The sequence below is a fragment of the Anabrus simplex genome, chromosome 7, assembly GCF_040414725.1.
Source record: "Anabrus simplex isolate iqAnaSimp1 chromosome 7, ASM4041472v1, whole genome shotgun sequence".
NCBI lineage: Eukaryota > Metazoa > Arthropoda > Insecta > Orthoptera > Tettigoniidae > Anabrus > Anabrus simplex.
The window spans coordinates 221,793,618-221,812,942 of NC_090271.1; the positions used below are offsets into that span (position 1 = coordinate 221,793,618).

Genomic DNA, 19,325 nt, shown 5'->3' on the forward strand with positions numbered 1-19,325 from the left:
CAAAGCTGAGAATCTTTAAAAAATACTTTATTGGGCTATTTAATACATTTGGGGCATAGAAATATTTACATAACGTGTGTCACAGAATGTGTACTTCTACTTCGTTCCTGGCGGGGAAATGGTAGTTAAATCATAATATGGCAAAACAGGGTGAAGTACATAAGATTGTATCAGAAGGAGGTCACCTTACTAATGAAGCCAGATTAATGCAAACTGAATTAAGTTCTACCGACTGGAGAAGGTATCGATTGTGTTGTCAAGATGTATTTGCTCAGTTTAGCTCGCGGAGAAAGTGTCCTCGGGCGATCGAGAAAGTCCTGCTCTTATGTGATGCACCACACATTCCAGGCGGGGCTCCAATGTTCCGCATTACTCCATGTATCTGGGCATCTCAACACGTACACTTTAGTGACCATGCCCTTCAGCTACCAAGCATTCCATTTTTGTTTTAAAAAATAACTTGTTGCCGGATTTACAAACTCTCAAAAGTACTGTAGAAATCCTTTCCATGTTTTCGTTGAAGTTTATAGGCCTACTTCTTCTTTTCAGCGTTTGTCCCTCCTAGTGGCGGGGTCCGCTACATGGATTCATTGTCTCCATTTAGTTCTGTCCTGGGCCATGTCGGTGGGGGATCAATCTTTTCAGAACTTTGTGAAGGCTATCGGCCCATCGCTGTCTTGGTCGTCTCGTACCAGCGACTTCTAACATGTAACCCGTCTTCGCGATAGTCAAAACCATCGTAGACGACCCTTGCGCATTTTGTACTGAATCGGTGCAATGCAAAATCTCTCCCCGATGGATTCACTGGAAATGTGATCCAGTTTAGTGACGCTAGCTGTCCACCTCAGCATCTTAGTCTCCATGACACACAGACTACGCTCTGTCTCAGTCATCGTAGTCGGCCAACATTCGCCACCATAGAGTTCATAGGTCTACAAATTGTATATATTGATATCCTTTGTCTGGCTGCAAATTGCCTTCCTTCTTCCTTGTCCCATTTCATTTGAGGTCGGTTATCCTAGTTTGAAGTCGACAATTCCTCCCTTCCCAGGTTATTGTTGGATTTATTGGACCTTGCCATAGTTTTTTTATAAGGGTATTCCCAATAGTGTGGGACGTAATCAGGGTGTAGACGGAACACCCAAAACAACACAATGTTCCTATGAATATTCGTTCTGTAATCGATCGCTTACGAGTTATGTCTGTTTATGTAATTAGCTACAATAGAGGAGATACTCCATTTCAGTTTTCAAGTCTGGAATTCACAGTCTCGTATCATTTAATTTACAGTTATGAGTTCCATTATGGCCGTTCTGTCTCCATGGCCAAAATGACGACAAACGCTTTTCCTTGTGAAAGGTAGTTCCACAGTTTCATCTTATTCATGCCAAACAACAACAACAACAACAACAACAACAACAACAACAACAACAACAACAACATTCTTTAAAACTGAATTAAGGAATTTTTTTCCAATTTTAACTTGTTAATTGCATTTAACTCTTATATTGAGCGGTCATTTCTGTTTGCTCGATGAAGACTGAAAAATCCAATTTTTTACTATCATTGTTTACTTGATTGATACTTCATGTATGTTATATACTGTTTGAGACAACCAGTTTTCAGTAAAATAAAGTGTCACTGCACAAAAAGTTGTTTTCTATGTGGTTACGTTCACTTTTATAGGGAAGTTTTCCATAGGTCTCATCAGATTTTCAAAGGTGTCCATGACAACAAAAATGGTTAAGAACCCCTGCTTTGAACAGAACGTGCGTTAAGCCTATATCATTATTGTTGGAGTGTACTACATTCCCGTTCATGTATGGTACTTATTGTGCAGTTGTAGCTAATGACTATGTCTGTCTGTTTTCAGGTAAACATCTTGTGCTAGTGACGGATACCGAAGCTGGGCCAGACCAGTATGCCTTCGACAACCCTTGCTTCAGAGGTACGTAAATATTCTCTCTCTTTATCTCGCATGGAGCTAGTGTATAGTAGTAAGAGAGGAAAATATAATATTTATTTATTGTAGCAAAGTTAGAGATACAGTATATCGTCGTTGCGCCTGCAAATAGCGTTACGTTATAATGATAAGGTGAGAAATACTGACCCGCAACACATGTATCACAGAACGAAAATTTATTGATATAGTTCATGCAGTACTGAACCTTAGATGACAGAACCTTTCTGGTCAGCGTTCTAAGCTGAAATATTATCACATAGCGGTTTTCCTAGGCGCAACAACAATATATTCCTCTCTTAACGTGACCTAATACACTACTGCACGACCATATCACAGACAGCTTAAAGAATACATATTTGTTACACGTAGCAACCGACATAACACATCTTGTGGCGATGATGAGATAAGGAAAGAAGTGACCGTGGTCACCTGATGTGAAAATGGGCAACCACGGAAAACGGTCTTCAGGGTTGCCGACAGTGGGGTTTCAACCCACTATCTCCAAACACAAACAAACTAACAGCTATGTGACCAAACTTCGTAGCCAACTCGCTCTGTCCAAGAGACACATTGAAGTGGCAAAGAGAGACTGAGGAAGAGGGACAGAGGCTTGGTTGCCACTGAAATACTCACCACAATAATTCAGTAAATATGTACAAATTAATGTAACATTGATTCTTTCAAGGCCCGCACTTGTAGACATGATAATTATGGGGTTTTGGGCTTACGCCGTGTCAAGAAAACAAGGTGAAATTCTTTACGTTTCGCAGTGAACTTTGCCCTTTAGCAGCAGAATTTTTTTCATAATAAGTTTCGAATATTTATGGTCATAAAATTGTGTGCTAAATCAGCGACCATTTTGTTGGACGTAGATCTTGATAGGTGGGACTATCTTGTGATATAGCACGGGAATGTTGTGTGCTGGATCAGCTGCCATATTGTTGGACGTACGTCATGATGCTACATACAGTATTTGTTTCGATTTATACAAACAATAATGGCAACTACTATCATCAGTTACCATGACGACTGAACAGCGATATTCGGCGTTGATGGACTTTGTACTCAACTTTCTGAAGATCTGTGTTATCGTAGCATGTGCTGTAAAAATCTACGAGACGTGAGTAAACAGAAATTGTGGTTTCGATAACTTTTATTGTGTACACGTTTTGGTCCATTGTCTGTTAGGTCATCAGCCCAGATGTTGGTTGGATCCTCAAATAGCACCATCAAAAGTTACGCGGTTGTACGAAAACCGCCGGTGCTGTCAAAATGAGGCGTACTAAGCAAGATGAGGTGTGAGGCAGTTAGCTGTTGCTTTCCTCACTGGGTCGGAAAATGCTATTGCAGCACGACGGGCCTATGAGCAACACCTTTCATAAAAATCAGATGCACTAGTCGCGCTCCGAATGTTATTATTCAGCATCACCCATACCCCAGCAGCTTCCATTTTGTCACTGCCATGGATGAGACTGGGACTTTCTTGGAAGCTACATTTTTCTCTGGTCTATGCCAGATGCAAAAGGACTGCACACGTCAAGAAATGGCAGTAGGGCACGTTTTAGATGAAACAAATTCCGGAGATACTTGGAAGTCTGTAAAATAAAATGTAATAATCGTGAAAATGTACGTTGTCATAATTCGTAAGGTAAAAGGATTCGAAATTGTATTTTACTTAACTTTTATTTAGTACAGTTTTTCCATGTAGCTAATATTAACGGAGAAAATTGACACCTCCTGTGTTAATCCCCTTAATAATGCTACGTCATTGTGTACTGATAAAATAATATACTGTATCACCTAGTGCACTCTCTAGATATCCCTGAATTTAAATATCGATTTGAAGAAAATCTCTCCAGCAGTTTTTCCACAATCTTGACACAAAATATAAATACTGTTGTATTTTCTTTATTTATATGTATGACCACAATATATTTATTTGGACAAATTCGTGCTCATGAAGAAATTCGTTATAGTAACCACGAAACTGCAGAAGATGGGGGTACCGTTAACCAACTAGAACAGGCCCCGCGCAGGTACTGTCCTAGCTACACATTTCTTCGAGAGTGGCTCAGTCGTAACTATAGTAATATTGAAAGATGCGTTCTGGCAGTTCTTAGAGGGATGCCCGTTTACTGTCTGCCTGCGTGTGGAGAAGAAAGTACGGGGTATGGTTGCCTGGAAACGTGGGCGGACACACTGCGGTTGCCATGGAGATGAGCCTACTGGCCGGCTCGTGTGGCTTGGAGCTGCCAAACTTCTCAATTCTGAGTTACGTACAACGGAACACAGCGATCTGAAAGAACAAACAAGTGATACGGATGCGAAAGGAGAACGGAATGCAGGAATGTGGCAACACCGTGCAATGACACATGCAATGCTCCTTTTTCTAGCCCTGCTCGTCAAAACGGTTATTTTAATATTACGGGTATAATCAGTGTATGTGCATGAACGTTATTGGAGTCTCCGCGAAATGAATTTTTTAAATGATTATTATTATTATTATTATTATTATTATTATTATTATTATTATTATTATTATTGTTGTTGTTGTTGTTGTTGTTTCGTTTCGGCCAACTAAGGACCACGTCATTTCAACTGTTTCCCTTGAGCGTTAATGTTGGTCCAGTATTCCTTCATTCGTATACGGTAGGCCTAGGAGTGGGAAGGAAACGGCCGTGGCTCTAATTCAGGTACAGACACGGCATTTGCCTGGTGTGAAAATGGGAAACCACGGAAAACTATCTTCAGAGCTGCCGACAGTGGGGCTCGAACCCACTGTCTCCCGGCTGCAAGCTCACAGCTGCGCGCCCTTCCCTAACCGCACGGCAAATTCGCCCGGTGAAATGAATTTTAACTACGCTAATGTTAAATCATTTTTGTTAGGTTTGTTAGATTTTTTAAACATGGATATGTTTTTGGGCTTGGGGTCTGTCTGAAATTAGCGTCACCTGTTTAGCGTAGACAATTTTACATGGACAGAAAACAGAAACAGTGGTAAGCAGACAGCCAGTGTTCCTCATGTTATTACCGTGTGCCAGAACTCTGTCTCTATATCCATCAGGTAAAAATGGCGCCGTGTTTTAAGCGAATTTCCACTGTCTTTAACTAGTATTTTGTCTAGGTCACAATAAAGCCCTTTAGCAGCAGAATTTTTTTCATAATAAGTTTCGAATATTTATGGTCATAAAATTGTGTGCTAAATCAGCGACCATTTTGTTGGACGTAGATCTTGATAGGTGGGACTATCTTGTGATATAGCACGGGAATGTTGTGTGCTGGATCAGCTGCCATATTGTTGGACGTACGTCATGATGCTACATACAGTATTTGTTTCGATTTATCGGAACTCATTATCTCGCTTGCGAATGAAGTGAAAGGATGCATAATCTGTACTCCCTTGCATGTCGTAAGAGACTACTGAGAGGGGAGCATCAATTAATTCGTACTCTCTCCCCCCCCCCTCTCTCTCTCTCTCTCTCTCTCTCTCTCTCGTCTCCTAAGCTAAAATTCATACTAATATTTCTTTGCTTTTCCGTGTAAGGGAGAAATTTACATGCTGTTGTTGTTTGAGTAATAGGTAGATAGAATTCTTTGATGCAGCTTTCCATGTCACTCTATCCTCTGTTAACCTTTTCAATTCTCCGTGACTGCTACATCATACATCTCCTCAAATCTGTTTGTCATATTCATACCTTGGTCTACTATTGCCGTTTTTACCGTCTACACGTAGCTCAAAAACTGAAGAAGTCCTGGGTGTCTTAAGATGTGCCCTATTATTCTGTCTCTTCTTCTGATCTAATTTCACCAACTCGTTCTCTCACCAGTTAGATTAAGTATCTCTTCATTCATGATTCGATCTACCCATCTCATCTTCAGCATTCTTCTGTAACACCACATTTCAAAAGCTTCTATTCTCTTCCTTTCTCAGCTAGTTATCGACCATGTTGCACTTCCATACAATGTCACGCTGAAAGTCTTCAAAAAGTCTTTCTAATTCATATCAGTGTTCGAAGTGAGTAGATTTCTTTTCTTAAGAAAGGTCTTCCTTGCTTGTGCTAGTCTGCATTTTATGTCCACCTTACTTCTGCCATCGTTGTTATTCAACTGCCCAAGTAACAATATTCATCCACTTCTTTAAAGACTTCGTTCAACTGCACTCCATTACTTTGGTTTTGGATTCACTCTTATTTACATCTTGTTACTGTACTCCTTCTCCAAGACCGTGTCCATAACATTCTGCAATTTCTCCAGGTCTTGTGCAGACTCAGATAGAATAATCCTCGGTAAATCTCAGGGCTCTAATTTCCTCTCGTAGGAAATATATCTTTGATTTCTTTTCACCGTCTGTTCTACTGTATATAAGCAATTAAAATGGAAGGGGACAAACTACAGCCGTGTTTCACTCCTTTCTGGACTGCTGCTTCTTTTTCATAACTTTCTATTCTTACGACCGCAGACTGATTTTTGTACAGATTATAGATGATTCTTCTCTCTCAGTATCTGATCCCGATCGCCTTCAGAATCTCAAATGGATTGGTCCAATCAACATTATCGAATGCCTTTTCTAGGTCTACGAATGCCTTGTTCGTGGGCTTTTCTATTTTATTTTTTAGGATAGGTTGGCATGGAGAGCTGCATTAAACTAGTTTATGGACTGATGACCCAACCAACTACATATCAACATAATATTATAGTAATCTCTAAGACATTCCTTCAAAAATGTTTTCTAAATAGATAACTTTCATATCCTTTCTTTCATCCTCATTACGACGCGCAGGTCGTCTACGGGAGGCAAATCAAAAGACCTGCACTGTCCCTCGCCGGAGGCCACACGGCATTTAATTTCATATCCATTTTACAAATTCTTGCTGTATTACAGTGATTTAAAAGTTCAATTGTTTCGAAGTAAGGAGCCTAGAGCATGTTCTTTATGAACACTGTCATGCAAAATTTCATGCAAATACTTGCATTTTTAAAAATTATTTTGTCAAGCGAATTGGCTACTTCGTTTGGGTTGCGTACCTTCGAGACTGCATTCGGGAGATGGTGGGTTTGAACGTGAATTAAGGCCACCGTCGCTTCCTTCCCAGTCCTAGGTCTTTCCTATCCAGTCATTGACAAAAGACTTAACTGAGTCTGTGCGACGAAGAACTTTCAAAAGAAATGTTGAATTATGATGAAAAAAGCGCATTGTAGAAGATAGTTACGAAGATGGCTTTGATTTTTGAGATACGAGTAAACATTTCATAGAACTGAGGGTCATCCGAAAATGTGCGTAACGAAATAGTGTCATGTAACAAAATGTGTGAAGCGGCGTTATCTAGCAACAGTACCTTGAGAGCTGTACAGACCGTGGATCTGTATGTCATGGCCATCCATCAAGACTTCACATCACAGCATGCACAGTTGAAAGACATATTTTATGACCAACGGATTCTCCCAATAGAAAATTTAATATTAAAAAAATCAAAAGTGTGACCAAAGCCGTAGATATTCTATCCCAAGCGTTGTACATAGCTACGATCACAGATTAATAATAATCTGTTAATCTGTAGTCTGTGGTAACAACCAGCTGGACATTTTCACATCGCACCGACACTGATAGGTCTTTTGGCGACGATGTGACAGGAAAGGACTAGGAGTGGGAAAGAAGGAGCCGTGGCCTTAAAGAAGGTAACAGCATTTTCCCTGATGTGAAAATGGGAAACCACAGAAAACCATCTTCCGGACTGCCGACCGTGGGGTTCGAACCGACTATCTCCCGAATGAAAGTTAAAAGCTGCCCGCCCCTAACCGCACAGCCAAATCTCTCAGTGATAGTTTTGTTCATGGACTTTCAACATTGGACCTTCTCCATGTGGACTTGTTGGTTTCTGGACCATTTTCCCTCGGTCATCCTGCATTCGATATTTATGTTTGTGGACATTCGTGTATATGGACGTTTTTCATTGGAGTTTTAAACCTGGAAGGTCTGAGAGTTGCGGTTTGTTGTACTCTGGACACAATTTCGATTAGCTTTCTCCTTTGACTTTCCCTGTAGCTGTCAGGCAATCCTCTCGCCAATAGTTTTATTATAAATTGTTAGAATCATTCCGATTGATTAAAGCGGAACGAAAAGGTGGAGCCTACTCAAATTAATATTACATTTTTCGGTTGTCTGGAATCATTACAAAGCAAGCGTTAAAGTGTGTTAAAACACACAAAAGCAATTTGATAAGTTACCTTTCACATAGTCTAGTGTGTCATTGCAGAAAGTGAAAGAATTAACTGCTTCGGTTAGCAGTTCAGGCCGCTGCTGTCTATCCTATCCTCTCTTCCTTTATTATTATTATTATTATTATTATTATTATTATTATTATTATTATTATTATTATTATTATTTTACAATTTTCTTTACGTCGCACCGACACGCATATGTCTTATGGCGACGATGGGATGGGAAAGGCCTAGGGAAGAAGTGGCCGTGGCCTTAATTAAAGTACAGCCCCAGCATTTACCTGGCGTGAATATGGGAAACCACGGAAAATAATCTTCAGGCCTGCCGATAATAATTATAGTAATAATTATATTTATTATTATTATTGTTATTATTATTGTTGTTGTTGTTATTATTATTATTATTATTATTATTATTATTATTATTATTATTATTATTATTATTATTATTATTATTATTATTATTATTATTATTTCCGGCTCCTTGACTGAATGGTCAGCGTACTGCTCTTCGGTTCAGAGGGGCCCCGGATTTGATTCCCGGCCGGTTAATCACCCTTCCTTTTAACATGGTGTCTCCTTTTCATTTTTCATTCGCCCGGCTAAATGGTTAGCGTGCTGGCCTTTGGTCACAAGGGTCCCGGGTTCTATACCCGGCAGCATCTGGAATTTTAACCATCATTGGTTAATTTCGCTGGCACTGGGGCTGGGTGCACGTGTCGTCTTCGTCATCATTTCATCTTCATCACGACGCGCAGGTCGTCTACGGGCGTCAAATTAAAAGACCTGCACCTGGCGAGCCGAACGTGTCCTCGGACACTCCCGGCACTAAAAGCCATTCGCCATTTCATTTTCATGTTTCATTTTCATTGGGGGTGAGAATTTCTGCGAGATATTTAAATTGCTGAATGCGGTGGTTTTCCCAAATTTAGTTTCAACTCTGTTAATAATAATAATAATAATAATAATAATAATAATAATAATAATAATAATAATAATAATAATAATAATAATAATACGTGGTAAACAAGGCTCATAATTTTCAGGGAAGTCAGCTCAGACTTGAGCTACAGTAGCACTTAATCATAAATAAACTAAACCAAACCGGTGGACCATGCAGCCTATTGAAGGCCCTGTCCATAAGTTTGACGTCCCATGCCGTCTTCATACATCATGTTGGTTGGGAAGAAGTGAAAAAGGAAACAAGGAATATTTATAAACCGGTATCTTTGAGGGGAGGAGGGAGTCATGTCATGCAAATGGAGAAAGATAGGTTACCTAGGAAGATAATGCTCTCGGATATGGAGGGTGAGAGATGCGGAGATAGATCAAACGGACGACGATTAGACGCAAATTACTATTATTTAATGATAAGAGATGGAGGCCACGGAGCTAGCTGCAAATAGAGGATTGTGAAGGCACATATTTAATTCATAGGGGCTTGCAGACTGAACGCTGAAAGGCCTAACAGTCTATAATGATGTTCATATCTATGTAATGTAACGTAATGTGTATGAAAGACATTTATTTCGAATTGTGGTAGTCTCGTTTTTAAATCTGACGCAGAATCGAGCCAGCTTCTTCTTCTTCTTCCAAACATGTCTTTACTACCGCTCTAGAATGAATATAGAGAATTTTTGCTGATACCAGTTTCCTCACTGCTAAAATTGGAAATGTGAACATAATTACGTACGTCAAATATAAATTATCATAATCTAGACAGAAGGAATACTACGTAAATACTTTGACAATTTTCACTGAATTTAGATCTCAGTTTAAATATTTAGTTCTGCGATTCGGTGAATATTATCCTGTAAAAACTAGAGAGAGTAATTCATGCCAGTTTCCATCTTAGGCATTCATGAAAGGTGCTTCTTAATCTTTGGCCAGAGATATTGAAATAAGTTAGAACCACAACGTTATGAATCACATCAATGAGCTCCATGTTTCCACTCTTCCTTTCACTGGCTGTGGAGAATCAGTGAGACGTCTTTGACATTATGTTTCACTGCGAACTCCTGTATTTGATTATACAATACTCGTAATGACTGTGACACTGATTCAGGTTCTTGCCAGAGATCAGTATTGTGAAAAACTTCTTGAGTCTCACGTAGATACACTAGTGTAGTATGTCGCCGAATGGATTTTCGATTTGTCATACTAGAACTTCATTCCTTACGGAGTCCTGTTTCTGGCGTATGACTTCTTTCTCCCAGATATGTCCTCTTTTTAACATTAACAAAATGCATCCTGGAAGATTTTTTTTGTAAAAATGAGGTAAGGTTGTCTTTTTTGTTATTTTCATAGTTCCCTCGTTAGCATGAGTGATTGGATTGATCTTGGCACCTCCAGAGATCGTCCAGTGAACTCTTTCAACTGTATTTAAGTGGCTGATTCTCATTCTCATTTGCTATACGATGGGTTCGAGCCCCATTGTCGGCATTCCTGACGATCCATGGTTTCCCAATTTTTAATCCGACAAATACTGGGGTTGTACCTTGATTAAGGCTACATTCGCTTCCTCCCCAGTACGTGCCCTTACCTCTTGATGCGTTGCCAAAAATCTGCGACGTTAAACCACCAACAAAAAGTAAATGACAATAAGAGATGTACAGGAAGCCGTTTGTACCTTTAAAAAAATACATCCAGACCTACACATATCATCGTTGATTTACAATCTTCTTCTTCTTTTTTTTGCAATCTGCTTTACGTCGCATCGACACAGATAGGTCTTATGGCGACGATGGGATAGGAAAGGGTTAGGAGTGGGAAGGAAGCTCCTTGGCCTTAATTAAGGTACAGCCCCAGCATTTGGCTGGTGTGAAAATGGGAAACCACGGAAAACCATCTTCAGGGCTGCCGATAGTGGGGTTCGAACCAACTATCTCCCGAATACTGGATACTGGCCGTACTTAAGCGACTGCAGGTATCGAGCTCGGTGATTTACTACATCAGATCAATTGCCATAAAACATTTCCAGATGATCTTGTTATTTGCGGTCTTCTTATTCTTATTCTCCCTGGTTGTTCCCATTAAGATGTGAGGTCTGCTTTTCTGCATCTCGCTCTCCATTTTGTCCGATCAGCAGCACCACCGGGGTAGACACCTAGTGCTGTCATGTCTTCTCGCAAGCAGTCCATCCCATCTCTTCCTCGGTCCACCTATGTGTCTCCAGCCTACTGGACTGAGTGTGAGTGGAGCTCCGCACCGTTTCATTTCTGATATGGTCAAATCGTGTTACTCCCATTTCAGCATACGTATCTCCATTGTGTGAAACATCTACTCCTGTCTCTTCGTCGCTGGCCAGCATTTAGAAACATAGAGCGCCACTGGACGTATTATCATGCGACAGATCTTCGACTCGAAGCACAGGGGGATATTTCGGTCTCAGAGGACACCCGTGACATGATGCCACTTCATCCAAGCGGCAATGACACTAGGACGAGTATCCAAGAGAATATAGAATGATATTCGGATATTATGTGTGAGCCGAGGTAACGAAAGTCAGATGCACCATCAACAACAATAGCCATTCGTTTGTTCACCACACTCACAGTATTCTGACCTTGTCCGATTGAGCCGCAGACTGAATTTCAAATGATTGATATTAGGCCTATTAGTTTGAGTTTTGTTTAGCGTCCCGCTAAATACTTTTACCATTTTCGGAGACGCCTTGGTGCCGGGTGCTTGTCCCGCAGGAGTTCTTTTATATGCCAGTAAATATATCGACACGAAGCTGACGTATTTGAGCACCTGTAAATTCCACCAGACTGAGGTGGGATCGAACCCGCGAACTTCGACTCAGAAGGCCAGAGCTTTACCATCTGAGCTAATTATTCTAGGAGAGTATTATTATTTTTATTTAGAGTAACTCTGGCCGCTACAAGTCTATTGTTTATATCGTCCAAGGAGAATTCTGTTGGTAAACCGTGCTTGCCGTGTGTGATCTTATCTCTAATTGGCTATGCTCTCCTCATTGAGCAATTCTTGGCTGGATGCCACACCGCGCTACAGTCATTCCGTTGTATTGCCCAAGACTCCAGGCAGGTGCGACATTCCGGAGCGTCCCTCACACTGAACTGAACCAACTTATGCACCTTGCGTATTCACTTATGGAAAGAAAGCTTTGAATTTCCATTCGCCGTCCTTCGACCGAGCGTGGATTGCGTTCTCTTGTAGAATGATGTTCGTTCACGGGTACGCGAAAACGAACGAATATTAGGGAAAATGAAAATCCCCAGCCGGGTCAGGAATGGAATGAATGGAGCCCCCATCTAGTGGCGAGGATAGGAATTGCGCCAGCTGTTGAAGCCTGTTGCCCTCCTCTGGGGCAATGATTAATGACTGACAGATGAAATGATATTGGAGAGTGTTGCTGGAATAAAATATGACAGGGAAAACCGGAGTTCCTGGAGAAAAACCTTCCCACCTCCGCTTTGTCCAGCACAAATATGACATGGAGTGATCGGGATTTGAATCACGAAACCCATCTGTGTAAGGCCGGCGCGCTGCCGCCTGAGCCACGGAGGCTCTAATATTTGTATTATGCATAAATTAATCTTGATTCATTTTAATGCCATGAGCCACAAGAAGCATATTTTTGGGACATTTTTTATTTCGCAACAGGTTACTAGTGAGTGATATTGTTTTGATATATTTATTCTTTAGCATTAGTTAGCCCGCCTGGTGTCCCTGATCGTTAAGGGGCAAAGTCGATATGTTCTGACACCGTAGTTAGTTCTGTTGGTCGAAAAGAATCACCATCAGAATGTTGGCGGAAGGGTAAGAGAGGTGGCGGTATGCAATAACTATAGGTGAGCCGACACAAGGTTGCACTTGACAGTTGTAAGGCATGTTGGTACCACTACAAAAATTAAATGAAGAACGTCACCCGTCAATCAGAATCACCAGTCTACTACTGTTAATGTCAGATACAGTTCCACATTTTATTCACGTTAATTCGTATTTAATTCCGTATAGAGCGTATAATCTTTTATTTGCTTACACAAATATGAGCATTTTTAAAAAATGTTATAAGGTTTAAGCGAGCCACAAAATAAATACGAACTATTTTCAGTTGATTGTTGCTGGAATTATGGGTAGTATAGTGATGCCATCTATAAGTAGCTTGACTACTGTATTGAAGTGTTGCCGTTTTGTCTGTCGCCGCTAGCACGTGGTCGGGTGTGATTCGCGCGTTTGTGAAAGTTTTGTTTTGATAGTGAGATAATTGTGAAATTTTATTTTAACGAATGCAATACGATGTCTTGAAAATGACAACATAGTCATGAAGCGCGAAGTGGAGTGTCCCTTAATAGTCAGGCATTAGAATTAGTGTGGAGAACTTGTGAGTTTTACGAGAGGGGGAGGAAATTCATACGCTTGTATAGCCGTCTTTCTATTCCTGCAGATCATGTTGTGGAACGCATATGCCAAAAATTAGGGCTTTCAAAACGTTCTGTTATTCAAAGAGGTGTTCGCCTCCAGGAACAGAAGGAAAAATGGACTGGGGTACATAGCAGTAGCGGAAATGGGGCTGATAGTAGGGACTTGTTTCACAGCACTCCGGGAAAGAAACGAATTAAGCTATCTCTTGTAACAGGAATTAATTCTTTCCAAGCTGATGCAATACGAAGACACCAGTGCGATTATTACAGCTCAAAGTCCCTTCTGTCATTGTTGTGGACAATGCACCTTACCACTCCGTAATAATGGACAAGACCCCTACTTCGAGCGCCCGTAAAGAACTGTTAGTGGAATGGCTGCAGTAAAGAAATATCCCAGCGCATCTGTGTATGACTAAATTAGTCGACGAGGTAGCGAAGGAACAAGGACACGAGGTTATTAGGTTGCCGCCGTACCACTGTCACTTCAACCTCATTGAGTTGGTACGGTACGGGGTGAAGTAAAACATCACGTACACACTAATAACAAGTCCTTCACAGTTACTGAAGTGTAAGGACTGTTCCGGGAGAGTATTGCTCGAATGGATGCGGCTGTGTGGAGGAAGAAAGTTAGCTATGTCGCAGCATTCATTAACTCGGCAATGGCAATACATGGCATCATCAGTGACCGTCAGGACTTGATGATCTGCTTAGACGACGATGACAATGACAACGAAGGCGACGGTAGTGATGGAAGTGATCTGGAGGCTAACAGGTGTGAAAAAAAGGTTTCTGAATTTTCGTAAATTTTATAGATTTTACTTGAAACCTTTTGTGTTAGCACCGGTGTATAACATGTATTGGTGTATTTAAAGTGAGATTCTTGTCGGCCGATTTCTTCCGTATTTTCTAACATCGCAGTAATAAGAACTTCGTAGTATATTTATCTCGTATCATTTTGTGTGATGAATAATCGGTGAGTTGAAAGTTCGATTTTTGTCGGCCGATTTAATTTGTATTGTGTATCATCGCGATGACATTAAAAACGTTTCTCCCATGTTTTTAAAAACTCACGTGTCGTGCAATCAGCTGTTGTTATGGCAGCATCATCGCTTCGTGCGCCATTGTTGTGCGCAGCTGTCATGTGCGACCTTACGCCGGCCCACCTATAATCACTAGATTCCGTGTCAGAAATCTGGATTCAATTCCAAATCTCTCCGCAGTGTTCATATGCCATTGTTGGTGGTAATTCACCCATCGGATGGGGACTTAAAGGCTTGGGCAGACACCTTTGTTCTATTCGACAGGGTTAGGCTATATCCGGCACCGGGTTTCACTCTCTCCCTTCCTATCATATATCACGTCATTCATTTCATCTTATTAACTCCTGTGATTATGTTGACGTCAGGAAGGGCATCCGATCGTAAAAACTCGCGACGATAATTCATCTGACTCCATACCTGACCCCGTAGAGCAGTGGTATTCAAAATGTAGCACGCGTACCACTAGAGGTACGCGGAGTCGTCTCAAGGGGTGCGCAGATTTATCGTAACTTCTGTCTTCAGTGAGCTGTTCAGAAATGAGTTGAGCCTGCTCATTTTCAATAAAATCTTGTTTTGATTCAGTGTTTTTGTCTACCACAGAGTTCTTCTTTTCATTTCCTTTTGCTACCGCTTCTTCCAACACGTGTGGGGTTGCGGGTGCGAACTGCGTCGCACATGTGGATTTGGCCCTGTTTAACAGCCGAATGCCCTTCCTGACCCCAACCCTATATGGAGGGATGTAATCAATATTGCGTGTTTCTGTGGTGGTTTGTAGTGTAGTTTGATGTCTGAATATGACGAGGAGAGTGTTGGGACGGACACATACACCCAGTCACCGAGCCAAAAGAATTAATCAGAAGCGATTAAAATCAACGACCTGGCCGAGACTCTAACCCGGGACCCTCTGAATCGAAGGCCAGTACGCTGACCATTCAGCCAACGAGTCGGACTACCATTACACAGAGTCCCCTTTCCGAACTCTTCATTCTAAAATATGTGTCAGTTTGTACCTTCCATTCACTGGATAACTTACATAAATATGCTTTCTTATGCTGCATTGCTCTGTTTTCATTTTTGTTCCGAAATCCACTCATTCACTTCTTTTTTCAGTAGCAGTGGTGGTGGTGATTATTGTTTTAAGAGGAAGTACAACTAGGTAACCATCCTCTATTGAACGCTAATCAGAGAGAAAAAATGGAAGTGGTCCGACACTTCGAAAAATGAAGGTATCGGCCAAAGGAAGACAAGGGCCACGAAGGGCATGAAAATGAAAGACTCCCTAGGCATCCATACATAATACCGTCGGGGTCGGAAAAGAACAAAGAGTTGACCGAGAGAGGTCGGATCGGATTGATGAAAGTGAGGAGCCTGGCACAAGTAATTGGAAGTAATGCCACGACTCAGCTGAGGGCCCCGTGGTCGCGAGCCCACGCTCCAAAGTTGAGCCCATCGAGCCCCTTTTAGTCGCCTCTTACGACAGGCAGGGAATACCGTGGGTGTTATTCTACCGCCCCCACCCACAGGGAGGGGGGTTTTCAGTATCAGTGTATATAGTACAACAGTAATTGTTGCATTAATAATTATACTCGTGTATATAGACCGTTGCTAGGCAATGACAACCTCGTAATTCATCTCGTCAAAAAAGCACGTTTCTCAGTCTGTCTTGTGAAGTCTTGCCGCGTTGCCTGAGAAGGGAAGAGAAGTTTCCAATGGTCGAATAACTGGGCTATCGTTAAGCAATGAAAATGCAAGGAACAGTTCTCCAGCCATTGCTGACCGCTCAGTTTTCGTTTCCTTTGCCCAGCAACGATGTATATTACAATACATTATTATTTGGGAACAGGGTGGTGTAGCGGCTTAGCTGCTTGCCTGTCATCCAGGTGGTGTTGCTGTGGTGGGATTTTCAGTTGAAAATCCCGCGGTATCAGGAAGGGCACAAATCTTTCATGCCTCAGTGCGAATAGGGACCTAAGCAAACGGGATAAAATGCGGAAGGTGGTGGTGTCGAATAATAATAATACGAAGAAGAAGAAGAGTAGTAGTAGTAGTAGTATTAGTTTATGTCTTCAGCTACAGGACGGGCACGAAGTTTTCTGTACAGTATATCCCATAAATGCTCAATGAGATCGAGGTCAGGACTCAGAGCAGTTCAGTCTAATGTTTGAATCGCGAAATCCTGTCTGCTTCTGAATGCGCTCTCGCATTGTTGTCTTACAAGATAAACTGGGACCCATGAAAACTGGCGGGCATAACTATCTGCAGGTCCGATCGGCCATCAATTGTGATTCCACCCCACACCATGACTGAGCCTCAGCCAAATCTGTCCATTTCCTGGACTGCTGCTTCATTATAACGTTCACCAGGACGACGATATACAGGTGTACGTACGTCACGCCGTGTTAGACGAAAGCGGGACAAGTATGTAAACAATACATTGTGTCAGTGAGGTCTTCTTGGTCTTAAACCTGCCTCTCGGAGTCTGTTGCGTATTGTTTGGTCAGTGGCACTCCAACCAGTTGCTGTTTTTAGATGATTTTGTAGGTCCTGGGCAGTCGCAGAGCGTCGGCGGAGAGAACAATTCACCACATGTCGGTCTTCTCTGACCAATATTTTACGTTTTCTCCCTTGCCCTGGCTTCCGCGGGTTTGTACCAGTTTCATGAAATCGTTTCCAAACCCTCCCAACAACAGATAAAGCCACATTAAGCTTTGTACACACTGCACGAATATTTCAAACTTTCTGTAGTAATATCACTGCCCGAACACGTTCTTCCTCATACAGAAACCTCATTTCGACTGATGAAACATACTAAAAGAGTATAGAGAAGTAATCTTTACTTACTCTCACTAGATGACAGAGTGAGACATTGCTCGCCCATTTCACTCTGAGTCATAGCACGATACATTTGACTAATGCCACAAAGCCATGGCTTTCCAAAGAAATGTGAAGGATTCATCTGATTCTTAAAACATGTCGGGATAATAAGTGCAACCGTATATATCTTAATCAAAGACTACTAACGGTACCTGGTACACGTGATCAGATTCTTATCTCTCTATTTTTTTTTTTTTCATCAGTGTATTATGATTTTCGGAGACACTGAGTTCCCGGATTTTTGTGCTGTGGGGGATACGTGCCGGTAAATTAGGCTGGCGTATTTTGAGTACATTCAAATAGAAATGGCCTGAGTTGGAATCGAATCCGCTCAGAAAGCGAGTGCTTTACCGTCTGAACCTGTCAGCCCGGTAAGACTGAAGGAAGCTCGTTTCATGCCTAGACCGGGATTAAAATTCTTGCATGATCTGGTAATTAAACCAGGTTCCTGAAATAAAATGGCGTATGGCTTTTAGTGCCGGGAGTGTCCGAGGACAAGTTCGGCTCGCCAGATGCAGATCTTTTGAGTTGACTTCCGTAGGCGACCTGCGCGTCGTGATGAGGATGAAATGATGAAGACGACACATACACTCAGCCCCCGTGCCAGCGGAATCAGCCAATTATGGTTAAAATTCCCGACCCTGCCGGGAATCGAACCCGGGACCCTCTGAACCGAAGGCCAGTATACTGACCATTCAGTTAACGAGTCGGATAAACCAGGTTCCTGCAACTGAGAGACACGGGCGCGATCTCTATTTGACGAGTTAAGAATTTTCCCTTCCATTCTGAAAGTCATGCGAAAGTGGAGAATCAAACAACAGCCAAGACAACATCATTCAATCAAACTTGTCCATCAAACCGAATTGTCACTGGAACTTGGTTAATCTCCTCTTACCTTCCAGATATTTTAAAATATCAATTTTGAGGTAGAGTCCTTCCTTAGTTATCATCCTGTGATTTTCTCAATCCAAACTATATTTCAATTCCTGTCTTACAAGCATTACATTAAACGGAAGAAGCGGGAAGTTCATACACAGCTGTATTGTATTAAATCTTTCTTAAGTTTTATAAGCCGGCAGAGCACCTGGTGAGCTCTAGTAGGTCGGGGCCTCCAGCAGTACTTTTGTCTGAATCGGTGAAAGTGACTAATATGTGTCGCGTAACACTGTATACGGAGAGCGTTGCATCTCGATCTCCTGTAATACTGGAGATATGCAGCCCGCGTAACAGACGTGTTCGTCGTGTGGAGTTTCTGTCACTATAGGATGACAGTTTCAGAGATCTCAGCGATTGAGAGATGAGGATCCGACTACTGCCATTGAAAGCCAGTGCTTTAGAATGGCCAGTTGATTTCCGGCCCCCCGTTTGTCACATCATCAGACAGGTTCGTAATTGTACTATAAAGCTGAGAATCCACATATTAGTACGATATGCACCAAGACATTTAAATAATTTGGCAGACCCTTGAATAATATATGTAGCACATTACTGTTTGGAACTCCAAACGGTGTTTATTTCATTAGTCTTTGTGAAACTTGATATAAACTATAATTTTATGATGGTGGATGTATGTATATTGAATCTCCATCTCGAAAGCAGGTTATATCGCTAACAAATCCACCATCAGCTGTCATCGACAGCCTAGGTGTAGCTGACGAGGCGTATTAACCCTTTGCTGCATGAATTAGTTTTCGTTTTCGTTTGGTGAAGAAAATGTCAAGCTTTAATGTACAACATACGTTCGATGTTTTAGATGTACTACCAATTCTTAACTAGGGCTAATAGCTTAATACTCGTATGTGATGTGGATTGCCATAATATATATATGATTTTTTACAATTT

The 19,325-nt window shown here is 41.5% G+C and overlaps 1 protein-coding gene across 1 annotated transcript in view; it reads left to right on the top strand.

The window, feature by feature from the left end:
* The window catches only part of LOC136877784 (uncharacterized), a 411,138-nt gene that overhangs the window by 285,690 nt on the left and 106,123 nt on the right, over nucleotides 1-19,325 (top strand). Inside the window, exon 2 of the mRNA XM_067151990.2 lies at nucleotides 1,874-1,948. Within this exon, the coding sequence (XP_067008091.2) occupies nucleotides 1,874-1,948 (75 nt within the window). The remainder of the gene's footprint in view (nucleotides 1-1,873; nucleotides 1,949-19,325) is intronic.